We start from the raw sequence: 15,232 nt of genomic DNA, 5'->3' as shown, positions 1-15,232 counted from the left end.
GGGAACCTGTTATAAAAGTGTATTTTTTTCTCTTTTCTTATGCACAGCACCCTTGGGAGATTTTGATGAAAGAAAGCGTTTCACTCTTGTTGTGAATTTTTCAGCTATGCAGAGATCTACTTAAAGCTATCATAAAGTGAGCAGGATATCTGCCTACCTCGGATGCTCTGAAAAGCAGTAAAAAGCATCTGTCCTAGTCTCTATTAATGGGTGCTACTTGGCCTAGAAGCAGAGGGCCTAGTTTCTGGGGTCAGGTGCAGGTATGCAGCAGTGCAATTACCACTGAGCCATAATCACATACATAGCACTCAACTATGCCCATACGCCCCATAGTACACTCGCTCCAGGAGAAAATAGCTGATATGCTCATGCTTTTGGGCAGCAGTGATTTTTAAAATGCTTCCACTTTCTCTTTGTATGTCCCTAAAGGTCTATCTGTACGTGGTACACTATTTCACCAATGTGTTGTTTTCTTGAGTCTCTTTACTGACCCTGTGTTCTTTTTTCTTCCACATTTGTTGAACATACTGTTTGATGCTTATCTATTAATTTTAAAGAAGTTATTTTTTGTCCCTTCTCCTTTGTACATCTCCCTCTCTTTCTGCCTCCCTCTTGATTTGTCTCTTCTTCCTTTCTTCTCTCCCATACTCTTCACCTTCTTTTCTCTCTCTCACTCTCTCTGTCATCCGTTTCCCTTTTCTTTGCTGTTTTCTTCTGCTACAGCACTAGCCCAGCTCCGCCTCAGTGCTCATCCATCTAGTTAGGCTGTGATGGCTGCATTATGTAAAGCTAATGGGGCCAAGGAAGTGGGGTTCCACTTTCTCATGCCTGACCAGGCCCTGTGAACTCGACTTGGCACTTGGCAGACAGGACATTAGGCTACAGCACTTCTGGATGTTTGACCCATCAGTATTACTTGACAGAAACATAGCTACACTAATAAGATCAAAACAGATTTTATTCAGTGTTACTTCAGGCAATTTCCATGTGATTGTGCTGTAAACCCACAGGGTGGTTAATGGAGGTAACTACATCAAAGCAGGCTAATATTTAGACACTGTTATACTTAGTAATTGAAATGACAAAGGTAAATTATGTAAAGCATAGCCTGGGGGTCAGGAACTGCAAGGTCATCACATGAATCTGAGTGGTTTTGAGATAATTAACAACAACGGGAAAGAAAGGAAAAATTTGTTGCTGCTACACAAACTGTATTTCCTTTTTGATGTTTCACTGCTTTCTATTTTTTTTACCTTGTGAAATTCAATATAGCTTCCAGGCCTCTAAATCTTTACAAATAATGACTAAACAACTCTGATTGACCTTGTAGTAACATATGTAGCCATTAAAAAGTAGTCATTAATGGACTGTTTTAGTTGTTTGTTTGTTTGTCCTGTTTTAACAATGCTCTGTTTCCTTTCTTTCCCCTCCAGTCGCCATGTGTTGTCCTTCCACTCAAAGGCAGCACTGGGCTACCACATCCATCTGTGCAGCAAGACACCTTTCATCTTTGGGGATGAAGAAACAGTCATGTCACACCTTACTAAGGTGACCAAGGCCCTTATTTATCAGTTGACAGTTGCCTTAATTTCCCTATAACTCGCCAAGTCACTTCCTCGCTCACAAAAAGATGACAATACACATAAAACGAAAAGGGGCACATAGTGAGAAATGTAGTGGTGACTAAACAAATGAACTAGAAAACACTCAGAGTATGAATAACACTGCCAAAACAGCACAATCCTCCAAAAAAATAGAATACAGAAAATGTTTTTGATATTTTTAATTTGGATATGTGTTGGAACAAAAACTCTTGGAACAAAAAGTTTAGCAGGAGCAGAAACAAAATAAATGCAACCTGTTCAGGCTAAGTTATAACAGAATAAAACAGAAAAGAAGTTTGCTGAACAGATAGATGGACAGGTTGAAATTGGCCCAGTTGCAATGTCCCCGCTGTAACATTTTTTAATATTTACTCCAGCTTCATCATGGTAGTCAGACTATGCCTCTGCTTTCTTATTTTTTAGCCTGATGTACCAACACCAAAGTTAACACAGAAGTGCATTGGTATCATGGGCACTCTGCTTCTCCCTCAATTTAACTTGCATTCTGTTTAATTTGCACCACTAAACAGGAATTGAACGCTCCCCCACTGCTTTCTTACTTTAAACAGGAAAGTGCTCGTTTCACCGAGCAGGCCTCATCCATCTTCAGGGCGCTGTCTGGAGTGGTGACTTCCTTTAGCGATGAGCAGGAACAGCAAGTAGCCAGAAGAAACCTCGAAGAGGCTCACTGCCCCCAAAACATCAACACTGCCCTGGGGAAAGGGGAGCACAGCAAGGTAGCTTGTCTACCTGTGATTGTACACAGCTGTGATGTGCATACAGTGATTGCTCACCTTGCTTTATACTTACCTTGGTAATTTATTGACAATATCAATGAGTGAGGAATAAATGCACTCTTCATACTTGCACTTCTCATTCATTCCTAACCAGCCATGTTGTTTAGCTACTGTGCCACAAATGTTCGACTTTATTCAATAAACGTTTTTCATTCAATTTTTATGAATTTTATCACCAATTCCAACGCCTTGCTGTGCTTTGAGAATTAAAATGTTAATACACATGTTTCTCAGCAGCCTACACAATAATAATGGCCTGAGCTGTACATTGAACTTAAAATGCACTAAACAAATGCACACAGCACCTGTTTGCGCTTTAACAACATTGCTTATTCTACTCTTTGGAGTAGTGTAAGATTTATTTAAAAATCAAAGTATGGAATTACAACAATATGCCTGCTGAGCTTGAAAGTTCATTCTTGTCAATGTCTGTACATTTTGATTGGTGGCAGATTATACACACTGACCTATGTGGTGATTGAATGATGTGTAGACTAACCACCCGCCTACTTGAGGAATAGGGCTGTTAGTCTTGAAGGGTCATGAATTATGGTCCTATAGAAAATGTCATTCTCATACTGAGGATGTAAATAACATAAATCAGAATACCTGGAAAAATTAGCGTCTTCATACACTTGCTTGGAGATGCACACAAACAATTGCGATTATGAATTTTTACTTTTATGTGTTTAAAGGTGTTTAACGCCGCAGTTTACCACATGCTGTGTGAGGCTCTGGGCAGGGAGCTGACAGCAGAGGAGAGGTTTGCTGCACTGGCCCTCACAGCTGACCCCTCATTTTTGGCCACTGAACCTAAAGATCACTCCTCTATGCGTGAGTGTCACTTGTCTGTTTGTAAATCTTGTTGTTTGCTTGTGTTTTTATATGCCTAAAACAACAGTAAACAGATTTAAATTAATTCAAGTCAAAAATAATTTATAAATCTTTTACTCATTGTATCATATTTAATTAGTTTTCATAGTTCAGTATTTGCAATGCTCTGCTGTTACTCTCTCAAGTGGATGCAGAATCAAACCCTCCCGAAAGCTGGAGAGACAGGGAGCCGACAGACAGGGAGGTGAAGGCAGTCACCGTTCTGCAGGCTGGTTTTAAAGGGCACCTGGTGCGAGAGACCTTCAATGCCTCAAAACCAGGTACACACACTCTTACACACACATTCGTTTAAGTGTCAGGGTCAGGATTTAATTGTGTCTTTCATTTTAATTGTTAAAAATGCTCACTTCTGATTATACAGTCTTAAGGGGGTCACATTTGGGGAAAAAAATAACAACTAAATCAACAGAATGTTTCACTTGTGGATTATTAAATGTACGAAAACACACATGCACACAAAGAACACCTCCTGTGTCTTACATTTACTGTTTGATTTAGCCTGGTGGCATATATTGAGCCTCTGAGCAGAGGCACAAATATGTATTGATGAGACTGCCACTCTTACTAATACACCCTGACAGATGAGGGGTGGCCACAGAGGGGATACACACACATGTAAGAACACACGCACACAACATTCCTGCATCAGTAACCAGACCTCTCAAAGGTGACAGCAAGTGAAAGATGGGGAGGAGAGGACGTGGAAATACTGGAGAGCTTGTAGGAAAGAATGAGAGATTACTTTAAAGACGGAACTGAGCTGAACTGACTTTTATAGTTACATTTATTCATCTGGGCTGCTTTGGAATATTGGAATTGGAATATACTTTTTTTCTTCTTGTTTCTAATTGTTTCACTGCCAGCTCTCATGCAGATTGCAGCCAATTTAAATTTTTTCCTCAGTTTCAATTAAATTATTGTCAATATCCAATTTTCTCCAGAAGTGCTGATAATTATCTTGCTATGAAGGTGTACTGCTGTTTGCAGCATTTCATTGCCCAGACATTCTCTATTTATTTCCAGGACCTGAAGCTAACTGTGTCTTCTCCAGAGAGAACAACACATGACAGTGTCACCCTCTGAATAACTTGCACGTATGGGAGTATGCACAGCCTCTTTAATGCAGTATTTGCATAAAGCAGTGCTCTACAGTTGCGTTGACGGAATTTTGTCCATTTTTTATGGCTTGAAAATGTGGCTCAAGCATACCAGACAAAATCCACATCATTATAAAACCCATCTGCCAGTAACCTTAAAAAATATTGCTGGTGGTTATGTGGCATTAGCATGAGCACGCACACACACATGCACATGCACACATACTCACAGATTGAACAGCTTGACTTCTATGAAATAGGCCTGTCATGGTTAAGTTCTTTCAAATTTTATTCATTTACTTGTCAAAGCACAAAGTGCAGCTTCCAGAGTGGCACTTACAGTAATGGCAAAACACCAATCATATTAAAAAAAAACACTGCCTGTCTAACTACACTTTGAAAAGCCTTTCGTTTACAGAAAAGTAAGAACTTGTCTTTTCTTATTTCTTTCACAGCACATCTGTTTATACCACATATTTCTGTAAAACTCTTTTCCTCCTTGCTCTTTTCCACTTTATGTTCTACTTCGACTCTTTCCTGTCTGCCTCGTTTTCTGTCTGTCTGTTGCCTCTCTTTGGTTCTAAAGATGATAGGGGGTCTTCATCTCTCAATAGCCAGCCTTGGCCCGCTATAATGGCTGCATCAATTTGGAAAAGTGGCTATTTGAAAAGCGAGAGCTGAGCGCTAGGGAGGGAGGCAAGCGGCGGAGGGAGGATGTGAGGACACCTATGCCACATGTCAGATGTGAAAAACGTCTATCATGCAGCTGTCTCTTCAGACCGTTTCTCTCACTTATATGCAGAAGCAGACAATTACTGACACACACATACTCATGAACACATAGTACTGCATCTTTTATGAAATGTTCTGTCCTGTCACAGTGGTTACCTGTCTGGTGAGATGAGTGTGAAAGTTAATGTCAAGGCGTGAATAATCTCCTTCTCTCACCTCTCGCTGAATGAGGCAAAAATGCATTTTGCAATTTCTGTTTTCGGCCTTGAACTAGGTCAGCTACAATAATTTTTTCATGCGTTTGACAGCAACATGGATTGTCTTTCATCTTTAATGGTGGCTACTTTTCTTCCTGTGTGTGCTTATGTCATTCAGGCACAAAGGAGAACCTCAGTGCATCGAAGATCCTTTTAGACATGTGGCCAAAAGTTGAATCGGATGCAGAAAAACATGCTGCCCTCCTGCTATGGTAAATAAAATGAATTATTATAATAACTGAATGATAATAAATAATGTGCACACAATGTACAAAAACACTGCACAGCTTATTAACCTAGCAGGTATTCATTCACATGAATGCCATTATATGAGAGAATATGAGGGCTCCTCCTGCAGTCCTGTGCCAATTCCATGTACATTGTATGGCATGCGCTTAGCCTCTCTGTTGCACCGCATGCCCAGAATCTGCTCCCTCTCCTGGTTGTGGCGGCCTGTGGCGGCCAGGCAGGGAGCATTTTCCACATTGTGTTCCATCTTTTCCCAGTGGTACCATCTGCTGTTTATCCTCTCCTCGTTCCAATCGACTAGCAGCGTCTGCCGAATGACCTGCTGCCTGGGGAAGTATGTGTATGGATGAGCATTGAGAGCTTGGTCAGTGTGTGTGTGTGTGTGTGTGTGTGTGTGTGTGTGTGTGTGTGTGTGTGTGGGGAGTAGTGGTTGGGGGGTATTTTGAGCCTTTGAGCATGCATTTTTTCCTTAAGTGACATCCACTTCAGTCAAGGTTCCCGCTGAAACGTGAAGTGGATCTTCCTCCGTCCAATGTATTGGGGGTTTTTTTTGGGTTAAATAATTTCTAAGAGTTGATTTTGTCATGGTCTTTTCAGTATAAAGGTGTTTTTATTTATATTTTTAAACATTTAAAGTTTGTAAATGGGCTCTGCCCTTGTGTGTTTTCTGCACAGTTATATCATTGACCACTCTGGGACAAAAGAAGAGCTCTACCGCTGTCAGCAGGATGAATGGACCAGAATCACCTTCGCTGATTATTCCGTCTCTCTTCAAGACACAGCCAACTCCTGGGTCTTGGTCTTTAGGTTCGAGAACATTGTGACTTAAGGCTTTTTGGACTTATCAGTGAAAGACAACGTGACTTTGAAAATATTGATGAATGTGGTAACCATTGTGAATAACACTACTTAGTTATATTTAGGCAACAACCATTTTTATTTATTTTTTATTTTACCAGGAGTATTTCCCATTGCGGTACAGAATCCCTTTTTAAAGGGAGTGTTGGCTAAAACAACAGCATACAAAGTTTCACATGAAAAGTATAAGCAACAGACTTAAAACAACATAGCAAGAGGTTAAAATGAATTATGGTTTTAGTCATATAAAATAAATAAAAACAGTCAAATAAAATGGATCAAACAGGAATTAGCAGTGTTCAGTAACAGGACAAGGGCATTTTGTGATCAAATATTCCTTAATCCTATTTCTATAATCTGCCATGCTCATAAAATAATCTAGGTTAAGGTGACTCAGTAGCTCACACCAAGAGGCTGCAGAGACTTTGAAATTGCTTCCACACAAAAAAAACACTGCAGATTTGAAGAATATCATCCTTAACGTTCCTAAAAAATTACTTAAAGGTCCAAGCATCTGTATGTGATGAGTTGGGAATAAGAATGGGTTGAAAAAATGTCCGCTTTACACCAAATGTCATAATGTTTCATTTGAGCAATGCACTCAGCTCTTGACTCATCAAGCTTGTATTGTGAAATGTGGATATTTATTTAACATGACATTCCAGAATGTCAACAAAACAGTTGAAAACAACAATTTGTTCAGATCTGTTATATTGTTGTTGTGCAGAGAGGTGTTCCTGGTTCCTAAGGAGATGCTGCTGCTACCAAAGGTATACTCCCCGATCCCTAACTGTCTGCTGCACGTCATAAATAACGACACAGGCGAGGAGCTGGACATGGTTTTCAACAAAGTAGCAACACATGTCTATCAACCCAACAAGGTCTGTGGGTGCTTTGAATTCTTGCACTTCAAATCTTCATGTACTTGACGTGTTCTTTGGTGATTTTAGAATAGCAGCATATTCCTAGCTTTTCTATTAATATGTTAAATTGCTTCACTTTAGGAATGCTCACTGCCTGACTAGGTACAAACATGTTATTTACTAACACTCTCTCTGTATCTGTTGTTCCAGCTTGGTTATACCTTTGTAGCAGAGGCTGTCACACCTGAATCACCCCCTGTTGGTGCCAAGTGGAGGATGCGCTTGATTGGCTCGAGGGAACTCCTTCCAAAACTGTGCCATGAAAACCCCCTCAACACGTTCTCAGTGAAGGAATTCAAGGATTATTACATACCCAATGAAAAAAACCTCATATGTCGGTAAGATAATTGTGTACTATGTATGTATTTATTTTTCATATTTATGATAACAATCATATTTACACTGGTCAACTGGGATTCATTGTAGCTCTCACTGACTGTTATATAAACTGGAGAATATAAATCTGAGAGGTTTGATTATTAGAAGCAAGGTGTGACAATAGTCAAAAACACTTCACTAAACAAAACAGGTAACTCCTCAAACAAGTTGAAAGCTCATTTTTAATAGAAAATAACTTGATATTCTGACCCACAAGCATTTTTTCACAGTTACCTTGTGCAGGTGACGGCAGACGTCCTGGGAACAATTCAGTTTCAGACTTCCAAGACAGATGTGTTTATCCGTCTGTCCATTCTGGACCAGGAGAAGGAGGTGGCAGGCAACACTGGGAAGGGCCATGTAGTAATTCCTGTGTTCTGCTTCCTGGCAAACAAAGGTGAGTCAATAGGTCTAGTAACAAAAGTAATTGAATGAAAGCCTTCTGGATTTGTCAGACTCGTATCTGAATGTTAGAAAGTTTTTTTCTGTGATAATCTTGCAAAGTAGCTTGATAATACGTTTCACTGAACTAAATATTTAACCCCAACATTTTAAAGCAATGTAACTGTTTTACTTTTCTGAATTAACTTAACAGCCAAAAAAAGCACTCCATGTAAAGCTGATGACGCCACTCGATATGGGAATTTGTTGCACTTTGCTCAAATAATAGCTTGTAGCATTATAAAATGCAGAATTGAACTGCACAACAGCTGCTAGCATAGACAGCAAGATCAACACCGGTAATTTGTGAATCATGTTAAATTAACCTCTGGTGGTCAAGGCTGATGCCATTTGTTGTCTTTTGGGAAATGGATCATGTGACACTGGATCTTTTCAGTTACGATGTAACCTTCCCTGATTTGCCTATCAGGAAGCAAGCATGGGTCTCTAACTCATGGTTTTTAAAGGTCTCTGTTTATTCCTGCTCAGACTTAAATGAAACCCCAGTCTTTTCAAACTAAAAAAGGGTCAGCAGCTTTTTCAAATGTCTCTGTTTCAGTGTTTGAAAACTGTTTTTTGGTAGTTATTCTACTGAAAATAGCATTTTTGCAAACCTAATATGCAACACACAGACACATCACATCACACACCACAAGCATCAAACAGATATCACAACAGCAGGGCTCCCATCTGCAGCCATTTCCCCTACAGTGGTGATTGAGTGGGCATACTGTATGAGAGAGAGAGAGAGGATGAAGGTATGCATTATATGTCACAAGTGGGACTCAGCCCACAACATTGCAATAAGGTTTTTTAATGCCTTACTCTACCAAAGACAACAGAACCTCCCTCCTTTTACTCTCCTGTTTTGTTCTTACTTCAGACTTTCTTACTCATATTTTAGCAGCTCTGGTGGACAATGCTTGGCGGATAGCCATCTCCAAAGAGATTAAAAGTGGCAACACCACATTGTCAAAGCACACATACCTGTTCACACATAAATGAGGCAACACTTCCCTTAAAAGTGTGCTGTTAATAAAGGTTCCCTAAAACATGTTTTCAACCTCATTGACCTTTGGCTATTTGCTCTCTGTTTCACAAACACCATTTTTTTCTCTCTGTATGTAATGGAGCAGTTCACAATAAAACCCCAGAGCCATCCTTATATCCGCAAACAGTCTATCTACAAGGCTGGTAGAAAAAAGCTATTCAGACTAAAACTAATGAAAAATAGCCAATAGAGGTTGGGACTTACTACCTTAATTTAGGCCAGGAGCTCAATAAAACTGATGAAAAGTGGTTCCAAATATCCACAAGAGAACCAGATGAATAACATACTAAATTGACCCACCTTATTTAAAGAAGTAAATTAGTATGTTTTAAGATACGTGTAAAGTAAAAAATTAAAACACATACTTCAAGTTAGTTTGCATTCCTTTTTCAGACATATAATCCAAATTTTTATGCATTGTTTCTGCTTCTTAAAACTGCACTAATTTACTTGGTGTTAATAACCCTTCCCAAACACCAAATAGCTTGCTATTGGGTAAAAGCATTAAGAGTTGTATAACTTGTCACTAGTGAGCTGGGATTAATGTTTGGGCCAGCAGACTTTAAGGATAGTATTTCTGAAGTGAGTGGCAGTGTGTAAGCTGTGGATTAGTTGATATAAACACCTCTTGGATAGAGGGTTAAAGTTGGTAATTTGGTCTTTACTGTGAAATGGTCCTGTCATGACTCCACTGTACTTATCTTGTTGGTAGAATTTAATGTAAAATATATAGGGTCATAGTCATCAGGAATGGTTTTATGTGATGGACCAACTTGTTCCTGTTGTAACTTATTAACAAAAAGAAGTCCTTTAAAATGTGGAATGCTAAGTCAGTCTATTATTGTTTATGTCCTTTATTTTCATGAAATATACGGTACGATGCAAAAGTCTTGGGCAGGTGTTAAAAAAATGCAGAGAAGAATTGCTCCTGGTTTGAAGGCAAATGGTGGTCACACCATATATTGATTGGATTTAGATTTTTCTTCTGTTACCTCACTTTGCATTTTGTTAATTGATAAAACTAAACTATTAACATTTCTATTTTTGGAAGAATTCTTATTTTACAGCATTTTTTCACATCTGCCTAAGACTTTTGCACAGTACTGTAAGTTAAGAGACAGAAAGGTGAATTGATTTGTTTTACTCGCAGTAAAGAAGTAGTCCCTGTAGATAATGTTTACAGTGTGTTCTGTGGGTCGTCTGAATTAATAGGAACCTTGTATCTGGAAAGAGAGATTGAATTTAAAGTTTTATATTATTTGGGTTTTTGCCTTCTTTTGACTGAACAAAAATTCAGACAGGAAATAATATTTAAAAAATATTAGGCCGATGACGTATTAATAGCATGAATGGTTAGTGAATTTATTTTTTTGGGGTGAATTGACCCTTAAGTAATATTGAACTGGCTTCTTTTCTATGCTTGCTTGAGTTACAGTAAACACACAAGCATTCTCAAAGTCTTAAGTCTGTTTCTCACTTCCATCAGTTACAAAAGCACAGATTGGTCTTCTCTCTATCTGTTTCAGCCCCCAGCTGCACTGATGACAAGAACCAGAGCCAGAAGAGAAGCCCCACCCAGGGCAAGGGAGTCAAAGTGTTAGACGCTCCCCAGAAAAGAGACAAGGACGACGGCACAGCTGGGAAATCAGACTCCTCGTCTGACCAGCACCCGCCTCCCACAGAGACAATGGTATCACTGACTGCGTGGTATCTGCTGTTGCTCAAACACTTTACTGATCTCACTTGCACACGCACACAAGCGTGCATCTCACTTTTCCTCTCTGTCTTTCTCACCCACTTGCTTGCTGCCTGTGTTGATATCAATTTTTCACTGCCAGATACACATAACGCCCTACTTGCAGGCATGCACGTACACACACACACACACACACACACACACACACACACATGAACTTACACACACCCACACACTCATTCTCGCACAGACAAAATTTGCAATAGGAGAGCAGCAGAAACTGGAGGGGTGGTTTTGTTGTCACTGTCTGACTTATCAGTGCTTGTCAGGGAGCAGTGATTTGTGCATGATTTATGAGTCACTCGATTGTCTGAAGACCCCAAATCTAACAGACCTGTTGTCATAGTCTGATGATTGCCAAAGTATATAGTGTGTAGTATATGTGTGAACCACGAGCCACTCACACATGCACAAAACACACCACACACTGATTGTAGAGTGTGAAAAAATCCATAAATCTCGGAAAATCAACCGAGGTTTATTTGTTTTGCTGTGTTGACTGCCAGTGATATCAGCTGGAGAGCAACCAATCATTTTAATGTTCCCTTAGTAACTGCCTACACCTCATGAATAAGTACAATTAATTTTACATGTACAGCAGCGGATTGAGTCCCTTAACAACAGTCCTTCGAACTGCAGACAGACCTATCAAGGAGTTTGTTTTGGTTACAAATACATTTTTAAAAAAAAGTCTCTTTAACAAAGTAACCCAACATCAATAGCAGTGAGACAGATCATGTCAGATCCCATAGATCAGATCAGCAGGCCACAATAAACAGCTTTTGATCAGAACTGAGATCATTGATCAAGACTTGGAGCAAAGGGTCATTGTTTCGCACCACAGGGACACACAGCAGACATATTGATACTCAGTAGTGGTAGTGGTCAGATTAAAGGCTCCTAATAAAGGCTCCTACACTGGTATCTGTTTGGGACTTAAATACACATGGAAAACATGAGGGGAAACAAACACTCTTATGTTACTGTGGCCTCCTCTGTCTTTATAGAGCTGTAACACATAATACAATCACTTGCTGCTAATTGTGTGTATTAGGCTTTATTACAACTATAAATAACGCCTAGGGACATATATTTATATATAGGGCCAATAAAATATTAGCCTATTTTATTTATATCATTATGTAATATTCTGATAATTAAAGTATAGCTGATAACATTACATCTGCAGACTAAGCAATAGGCCTTCCATTCTATGAAAGCTTTTATTTGTTTATTGATTAATTTAAAAAAGCAGTATTTAATACATTGACATGTCTGATTGGACAGGTTGTGTTAAAGCATTACATTTATTTAGAGCAGTTTTTGTAGAGCAGTTATTTTTAAAAGAATTTACACTGAGTTTTTTTGATGTACTTAACCAGAATAAATTAATAATTATTGGTAATCTTATCGATATTGAGAAGCAGGTCACTGTTGGTTATTAGTATTGGCTCGGACATGTAACTGTGATGGGCTACACTGTGGCCAGCGGCTCTTCTGTGTGGAGTTTGCATGTTCTCCCGTGTCAGCGTGGGTTCTCACCGGGTACTACGGTTTCCTCCCACAGTCCAAAAACATGCACTTAGGTTTAATTGGTGACTCTAAATTACCCGTAGGAGTGAATGAGATCGTCTGTCTTTTTTTGTCGGCTGGGATCGGCTCCAGGCCCCCGCAACCCGAGCGTAGATAAGCGGTTAAGGATAATGAATGAACAAAATTAATGAATGTAACTGATTGCTCTTAAAGTCTATTGAGGTCAGTTATTTAAGGTGTTGTGTTTTTAGCCTTAAAGCCTTTCTGACTGCATGCTGATATTGAGATTTGGTCACTTCGGTAGACCTTGTGATCAGATGAAAAGCCTCTTAAACATCTGTGACATGACATCCCTGTGAGTCTTGTTGTGCCTCTTCGATTATAATTCTTCTTTTTCGTGAATCCATATTCTGCATCCCTCATAACATTGGACAAACTATTGATGTTTGTATATGATAGTTTTTTTGTTTTTGTTTAGAATATGTTTTACTCTGTTAGTTTGAGTCTCACCTTGGGATTTTGTTTGAAATTCTGTCTTTTCTGTTCAGTGAGATGCTTGTGGGAGTTTCCACCCCTGATATAATCCTGGCTAACGTGGCCTCTGCCTCCTCTCTCTCACTGGGCCAAGCATGTGCTTCTGTCAAAGAGGGAAGAGAATGGCAAAAACAAAATGTGCAGATCTTTAAGATCTCTGCGCCTCTCTCTGAATCATCAGCAGTAGTACGGTTTACAACTGTATGTTCACAAAAAACTAAATCCATCTCATGCTGTCTGTGCATTTATGGTGTCATACACCACATGTGTTTTGCTGTATATGTCTTTTTGTGTAATGCACGTATCTGTCCATCATGACATGTTCTCACTGTATTGTGGGTGTTTTGCACTGACTTTATTTGTCTTTGTTTCACAGGGTCATAAGTATGTGGTGCAGGCAGAGGTGCTTCATAAGAGCTGGGATTTGGATGAATCTCAGCTGGCTTTTATTGGTTTGCTCAGAGACTTGGAGAAGAATGAAATGAGAGGTACATCCTTAAGACAATCACAAAACCCAACATCAAACATTCAGCTACACTGAGTTGCCCAAGGGAAAGACAGGAAAGTCACAGTTTTCATTTTGTTCCCCATGAAAACATAAAAATATGTTAATTTAGTAAAGTGACATGAATCTTGATGTGAATATCCAAATAATAGTTTCAATATTGGGCAGAGTTCAGATATCCCCAAATATCCATGCAATGGGTCATTTAGCATTTTCATTTTTATTTTAGCGTTAAAAGTTTTCAGGATTTGAGCCCTGGGTGCTGAATGAATTTTCTAATAGGGCCTTTATGTTTGTTTTTGCACATATTATTTTTGTGTTCAGCGTGAAATGTGGCAGATACTCAGTAGGCAGTGTCAGGGGCCAAGGCAGACGCTGTTTGTTCTTTGCTTTCGCCAGCCAGGGGCCTGTTAATCACAAGCCTAATGAAAGCCAAATGAATACAGCTGCTTTCGCAGATCACAGAGTGTGATTTCTTGTGCCCACTGGTCGTTGGCTGAGGCAATAATCCTGTCCTCTGCCACCAACTCTGCTTCTCTGCCTTTAATCATGCTCCACAAATTGGATCGATTGAAAAATCAGGGCTTTGAAATTTGCAGGCGCTTCTTAAAATTTTTTGAGGGGATGAATTAATTGCGACACGGGCGGATGTTGATGTGAAAGAGGTGCTGCATGGGTGACAATTTGCATGATTGCCTGAAGAGAAAGGCCAGCCTGCTGTCATTGAATTCTCATTATCTTCTCTCTGTTGCTTTCTGACAATAGTCCCCGTATTTACCCATTCAGTTTGCATGGCATGAAACCTGCGGATGATATATGTGTGTGTGTCCATGTGTGTCTTTGTGTGGGAGGCATTCCTAAACTAACAAGCCACATATCAGATGCATTTTGACTACAGAGAAAGACCAACCTCTTTTTGCATATTTATTATAGTAATGGTCATCTGCGAGAACAGTAATGATTTGTTAGTCTGTGTCTTAGATGCACTGTATTCATCTAGTCATTTGCATGTGCTTTCTGTTCATAGATATACATGTGCATGTTAAGGTTTTTTACTGGGGTTCATCCATGTGTGTATGTGTCGACCAATGTCCACACAAACCTCCTGTTTTCCAATAAGCTTGTGAAAGTGGGTCAATGGGAAGTCAAATGAAGTTGGCTCTTGCCCCCTGGTGCCCTGGGAAATATCTCAGCAGGAAAGTGAATTAATTTCACCCAGTTTAACTCTGTCTCAGTGGTGAGGCTGTGCCCTTGATCATGCTCCCTACATGCTACATGGATACACACGCACTACATGCCACGCCAAGCTTTGAAACCGCTTTAACAAGCTGTTTAACAAGCTGCAGTCAAAATACTGTATTGCGCATGTCTAATGAATGCACATTTACCCATCTCTGCTTTAAACCCCAGTATATACGATCAGAGCAGTAAGTTATAGCCGTGTGTGCAGTTATGGCAGTAGTTTTCATTTTCATTACATTTTCTTTACTGTGCTTCTTTTTCAGTTTATAAATGGTGCTTTTAGGCATTCAGTGAACACAAGCTTTTTAAAAAAAAATTTTTTACATTTTTTTAAGTTTAGCCAGCTGAAAAATCAGTTTTCAATACATTCATCAGCCTGAA

The 15,232-nt window shown here is 39.4% G+C and overlaps 1 protein-coding gene across 6 annotated transcripts in view; it reads left to right on the top strand.

Moving 5' to 3' along the window:
* Positions 1-15,232, top strand: part of adgb (androglobin) — a 47,747-nt gene that overhangs the window by 24,216 nt on the left and 8,299 nt on the right. For 5 of the 6 annotated variants that reach the window (XR_009396136.1, XM_059356722.1, XM_059356724.1 and 2 more), the window contains 11 exons: positions 1,434-1,548; positions 2,174-2,341; positions 3,097-3,235; positions 3,421-3,555; positions 5,500-5,593; positions 6,306-6,437; positions 7,216-7,369; positions 7,562-7,749; positions 8,020-8,186; positions 10,808-10,971; positions 13,481-13,592. Coding sequence is in view for 5 of the 6 variants with exons in the window: in XM_059356722.1 (XP_059212705.1) it covers positions 1,434-1,548; positions 2,174-2,341; positions 3,097-3,235; positions 3,421-3,555; positions 5,500-5,593; positions 6,306-6,437; positions 7,216-7,369; positions 7,562-7,749; positions 8,020-8,186; positions 10,808-10,971; positions 13,481-13,592 (1,568 nt within the window). In the remaining variant the exon portion in view is untranslated. The remainder of the gene's footprint in view (positions 1-1,433; positions 1,549-2,173; positions 2,342-3,096; positions 3,236-3,420; positions 3,556-5,499; positions 5,594-6,305; positions 6,438-7,215; positions 7,370-7,561; positions 7,750-8,019; positions 8,187-10,807; positions 10,972-13,480; positions 13,593-15,232) is intronic. The other variant, XM_059356725.1, reaches the window with a different exon arrangement.

The sequence above is a fragment of the Centropristis striata genome, chromosome 18, assembly GCF_030273125.1.
Source record: "Centropristis striata isolate RG_2023a ecotype Rhode Island chromosome 18, C.striata_1.0, whole genome shotgun sequence".
In the NCBI taxonomy this organism is placed as follows: Eukaryota; Metazoa; Chordata; class Actinopteri; order Perciformes; family Serranidae; genus Centropristis; species Centropristis striata.
Note: the sequence above shows the minus strand (reverse complement) of the source record. Positions and strands in the feature narration are given on the sequence as shown.